The sequence below is a fragment of the Papio anubis genome, chromosome 14 (assembly GCF_008728515.1).
Source record: "Papio anubis isolate 15944 chromosome 14, Panubis1.0, whole genome shotgun sequence".
Taxonomy (NCBI): Eukaryota; Metazoa; Chordata; class Mammalia; order Primates; family Cercopithecidae; genus Papio; species Papio anubis.
In genome coordinates this window covers 106567675-106573674 of record NC_044989.1, presented here as the reverse complement: position 1 = coordinate 106573674, position 6000 = coordinate 106567675, and the positions used below count along the sequence as shown (strand labels likewise).

Genomic DNA, 6000 nt, shown 5'->3' with positions numbered 1-6000 from the left:
AGTGTCCCAGAAAGAGGACGTGGGTGGGGCAGAAAGAGTATGCAAAGAAATAAAAATAAAACGTTCCACAGAATGGGTAAAAACTTTTGTAAAGCATGCATCTGACAGGGGCTTATATCTAGAAACTATAAGGAACTCAATAATAATAAAAAATAACTTTTTAAATGGGCGAAGGCCCTGAATAGACATTTCTCCAAAAAACATATACAAATGGCCAATCAGCACATGAAAAGACGCTCAACATCATCAGCCCTCAGGGAAATACAACGGTGTACAATTAATCGCCACTTAACATTCCCAATGTAGCCAACAATTTCCATTTCCACCGTGGAAAAGTTTGGCAGTTCCTCAAGGTAGTCAAGTTACTTAACTGCTCTGTCAAATGAAGTTAATCACGTTCACTTTGGATGAATGAGTTCATATATATCAGCTGTAACTGCTATAGCGATTACCACTGTGTACGTTATTACCGATCGGGTCAAATTAGTAGCCCCGTCTCCCCAATTCATTTACTTTTGTTACTTTGGAAGAATATTTAAAGTAGTCTTGAACTGAGATATGTATGTAAAGATTCTATCACATTGGCATATAACATGTGCTCAATAAGTGAACGCTGTGATTATTTATTTCTGAAGAGTTTACAGATTAAACTTTCCTTAAAACAAACAAAAACCAAGGCCACGCCCCAAGCTGTGAGGGGCTGAGTCTCTCCTGGTCTCTCCGAGGTATGGGAACTGGCTGCACAAGGCCAGAGAGCTTACGTGGCGGCTCTCTTCAAATTAGCCCACACAGAGCGCTTCATCCCCTGCGCGGCCTTCACGTCTTGCCAGTCCAGTTTGATGTCTGGAACATCCTCTTCTGGCTCCGGATCCTTCCTCAGGGCCCCCCGGGGGGAGGCCACCACAATGGGCAGAGGGCCACACTCCTCCCGCATTTCCACAACATGGAGACCCTTCTTATCAGCCAGCTGCTGATGGGTTTCCTAGGCAAGACCAGATTCACAACAGATTAGGTCTGAAGTACATTTGCAACATAAAGAGCGGGAACTTCCACAGGCCAGAAGAGTGCAGCCTGGGGGAATTCAAAGGCCATGTCGGTGGATTTGGGTTAATGTGTTTTGTGGCTAAACTCTAATAACCTGTCATGGGTGGAGCCATTTCAGCCTCACCTGCCGCATCAGCCCACCCCAAACTGGGACAGAGGAAGGGCCTTGGCCTCTGGTCTCTTGCCTTCTAAACCCTCCTGATTATGCACCATGCTGTGCCAAACACTGCACTTGAATCTCACCAACCCCCTAGATCTAACTACCAATTTACAGTAAACATAGGGGAGATAAGACATGAAGGACCCTACAGGTATTTTAGTCAGCAACAGGCCAGGAAGCACCACAAAACAAACAACCTGGTTTCCTCAACAAAAAATCCTAAGGGGGCAGGGCAGGGGGGCGGGAGATGAGGGGAACCTATTTAAAAGGCATAGCAAAAACATACATTAACCTGTTCTGCAAGCTGATTCAAACATATTGTGTAAAAAAATTTTTTTTTTCATCTAACAAATGGAATTTGTTCGTTTGTATGAACACTGATTGGATGTTTGATGATACAAGTTACTGTTAATTTTTTAGGTATGGAAATAGTATTACAGGATTTTTAAAATTCTTATCTTTTCGAAGATACATACTAAAATATTCAGGGGTGAAATAAAATGTCTGAGATTTGCTTCAGAATAACGGGGGGTGGTACTAAGAAGCAAGACTGGTCACGAGCTGGGTGACGGCCATGGAGATTCACTGCAAAGGGCAGACACAGAGATCTGGAAGCCGGCAGATCAGTTCAGCAGACGTTACTCATGGTACAGTGACATACCTGCTACGTCAATCCCGTGATCCCGGGCCTTATGGCTGCCTTGCACTATTCTATGTATGTTTGAAATTAGAAAAGAGATGAGCCATTCCACAAACAAAATAAAATAACTTATATTGGTGTATCTTTCAATCAAAGCACATCAGCTAAATTGGTGGCATCTTTTCCTTTTTGAGTGACATATTAAATAATGCAACCTTTTATAACTGATGGCATTTTAGGAGAGATGATATATGGTAACTACATCAGAAGGTTTAAAAGACTAACAGAAAACAAAAATATCACATAAAAGAACAAGCTTAGGCCAGGCACGGTGGCTCATGCCTGTAACCCCAGCACTTTGGGAGGCCAAGGCAGGTGGATCATGAGGTCAGGAGTTCAAGACCAGCCTGACCAACATGGTGAAACCCCGTCTCTATTAAAAATATAAAAATTAGCCGGGCATGGTGGCACGTGCCTGTAGTCCCAGCTACTCAGGAGGCTGAGGCAGGAGAATTGCCTGAACCCAGGAGGCGGACATTGCAGTGAGCTGAGATGGAGCCACTGCACTCCAAACCTTGGTGACAGAGTGAGACTCCGTCTCAAAAAACAAAAGCAAACAAACAAACAAAAACAAAAACAGAACAAGTCTACTGGATCATAAATAACATCTATCTAAAACCAACACCTTAATTAAACCTCTAATGTTTCCGTTTGGAAGTGCTCTGAAGGGTGTTTAGACAGTACCCACACACAAAAGCTGTTCAGAAAACAGAAGGCTTTTACCCAAAGCCTTCCTTTTCTTTTAATTTTCCTACTTGAAACAGAGACATGTAAAATTTCTCCATGGATCACTCTAACTAAAACCCACTACTGTACTCCTGAAGTGTCAGGAAGTCTGCCAGAGTCCTCAGCTAAACAGGGTCAGCAAATGGAGCCTACTGAACCTGGTTGTCTTTTCTGCTCATCCACCCATGCTGAGGTCTACCCATCCTTTCAAGAGACAGGCCAGCCCTGCCGGGCAGGGAGGGCGGCTGCCCAAGAACGGGGAGCCGGTGCAGCCACAGCCCTGCCCTCCATGGTGGGTGACTGGGAGCCGGGCCTAGGGCTCCCACTGATGAGGAAAAGTAACCTGGCATGTTAATGTTCAGAGTTCCACCAACCCAGGCGTCAGTCCGAACCCTCAGTCCGAACCCCTACACAGGTAACCTGGCATGTTAACGTTCAGAGTTCCCTACCAACCCAGGCATCAGTCCGAACCACCTACACAGGTAACAGGGAACGGACTGTGCCTGCCCCGAGTGCTTCACCCCAGCCCCAACTGAAAGGACTAAATTAGGAAATAGACTTTCTCTTTTGATTTTACTTTTCCATACTGTTGGAGCTTTAGAACAAGCATGGGTTATTTTCCTAATAACATGTAGACTGTAATTATTGGCTTTAAAAAATGCTACTTAGAAAAACCCATGAAATACTTTTTATAAGGTAATTTTCACGAACTCGTCAGTGGATTTAACTAAACTGATGTAGTCACAGACAGCAAAGAATGCCCAACTCCTCAGGTGGCCTCAGGAAAGCATCGCCAGGAGGCCCCAGGGCATCGCAGCCCCAACACACACAACTGAAATACAAACTAGAACTTCTGTTTCAGACCCCGGGGAAGGGTTACCTGTCTGGAGAGCCCATGGAACAGGCCATGGGTGAGGTTGAGCATATTAACAGACCCAGAGACCTTGGCGTACATGTCTTTGATGCCAATGAGCCGGCAGATGGTGATGATGGCTCTGTGGCAGCGGAGGCCGTAACCTAGAAAAGGAGAACTGGGTGAAACACAGCCCACTCGCCTGCAGCGGGAGGAGTCGCCCTGCTGACTTTCGCGTGGCTTCACTCTGGGCTTCGGGAAACTGGTTCACATTCTGGTATCACCACTTCCTAGTGAGCTGACCCGTGACAACTTACTTAACTTCCAAGATGACACTTCAACAGGATACTAAAAGGATTAAAAAGATGACACCTACAAATATCTTGAACACGTATCCAGGGCAAAGAAACAGGATTGTTATTGAGATTAACAAACATGCATGAAGACTCCTGACACTCCAGACTCATGTTAACTAAGGATGGAGGGGCACACCTCTTCTCACCCTCCTTGATAGTTACGTTACCCTGAGCAGACTGGTCCACTTCCTCCTCCTGGAGAAGCTCTTCTTTTTGTGTTGGTAACACATCCTCTCCTGCTTACCTCCCAGCTATTGGCCTGTCCTCCCCTCCTTGCTGGCCTCTCAATCTTGGGGGGGGTCTCCCCTCCAGCCACTTGCCCTACCCTTTTCTGCCTGTAATCCCTTCTCCAGAGAGCTTTAAAAACACAAACCAAACACGTTGTTCCCCATTTAAAGATCCCTCCTTCCCACTGTTCTCAAGATTAAAATAAAGAATGCCATGGCCTATTCAGAGCCTTCTGTGCCTGAGAGTCCTGCCCACCTCCCTGACCTCATCTAGAGACGTGACACCTCCTGCTGGCTTCCTCACCTTAAGGACTGCACTTGGGATTCCCTCTGCCTGGAATGTCCTCCCAGCTCTGCCCCCTTGGCTCCTTGTCTTCTTCAAGGTCCCATTCAAATTGCTCCTCCTCAGACAGGCCTTCTGTGACCATGCTATTCAAGGTGGCATCCTTCCTTCTGCCTTCCTCCCTTGTACTCTAACACAGTACCCTGATTAGGGCATTCAACAAAACCTGTTTATCCAATGTTTCCCCTGAATGGAAGATGGCCCTCATAGGGCTAGGATATTGTTTGCTCACCGCGGTGTCCCCAGAGCCTACAGCAGCATCTGGCAAGTGCAGGTGGAGTGAGGGAGCTGCAGGGCCCAAGTATGGCCTCCAACATTCTTATTTGCCAGACATACAACTCAGCACACACCTCTTATGCTCCAAGGCCGAAAATCTCCTCTGGAAGTTGGACATTACTGGCTTTCTAGTTTGACTTTTTATGGGCAAGAACTATTCCTTCTACTTGAAAGGGCCAATGAACTGTGGGCTCCATCATTACGCCACAGTGTGCAAGACCTTAAGAGGAGAGCTAAAGACCGGTCACAATGGGGTCCTCTGTTCTTCCAGATGGAGTTATTCACACACAGAACAGGTGCCATTCATGTCTGGATGAGCACGGGTGCACACACAGCCAGAGAGAGGTACATGTGGAAAGGGCATTGTGCAGATTCTGGAAGGAATCTCAGCTCTACCCTGCCACTGCTCACTGGATAACCATGACAAGAAGGCCCCCCTTAAAATACCTACTTGGCAGGGCTGCTGGTGAGTGCCGCGAAGGTGTGTGATACACAGCACCTGGACCAGCACAGACACTGCAATGAACACTGCCACTGCGTGACACACACACCAACACCCACGTGGTCGTGGTCGTCGTCAGTCCGATGGTCATGATTTCACTACCTTCCAGGCAGAGACTGTGTCAAAAAACACTGAATAAATATGGCCAAGTTTTGCAGTGCTGTGTGTGGAACTGAATACTGTTCTATAGCCGAGGCAGAAGTGTTCCATGGTGAAATAAATTTGGGAACACCACACCCTCCATTTCTCTTGGGAGATTCATATTACACGGCAGAGCATTAATGACTGCAACATTCACAAAGATGCACAAACACTTTTGGTGCCTTTCCTTAATCCAGTTCTGCCATTTGGCATCCTTTTTGGAGTAGCACCTTTTCTATCTCCTACAGAACTAGTAACACATAGGCGACGTTGTTTAGGAAATGCCTATTTGAACATGTATGTACAAAATGTCTATAAACGTGTATGTATTTAGGAAACGTGTAATGGTCTAGATAATACAAAAACCTGAAAAACACAGCTTTGATTAGAAGACAGGAAAGATTTTAAAAGGTAGCTTCTTCAATTAAATTAAAATTACAGCAGTCATTTCAATAGGATTCCATTCCCAGATGGCCGAATAGGAACAGCTCCGGTCTGCCGCTCCCAGCGTGATCGACGCAGAAGACGGCTGATTTCTGCATTTTCAACTGAGGTACCTGGTTCATCTCACTGGGACTGGTTGGACGGTGGGTGCAGCCCATAAAGCAGGGCGAGGTACTGCCTCACCTGGGAAGCGTAAGGGGTCAGGGGATTTCCCTTTCCTAGCCAAGG

At 46.3% G+C, this 6000-nt stretch overlaps 1 protein-coding gene across 1 annotated transcript in view; it reads right to left on the bottom strand.

Annotated features, from left to right (window-relative positions):
* Positions 1–599: 599 nt before the first annotated feature.
* MRPS5 (mitochondrial ribosomal protein S5) overlaps positions 600–6000 on the bottom strand; it is a 34016-nt gene continuing 28615 nt past the window's right edge. Inside the window, 2 exon segments of the mRNA XM_031655510.1 lie at positions 600–982; positions 3511–3647. Coding sequence (XP_031511370.1) covers positions 758–982; positions 3511–3647 — 362 coding nt within the window. The 3' untranslated portion in view covers positions 600–757.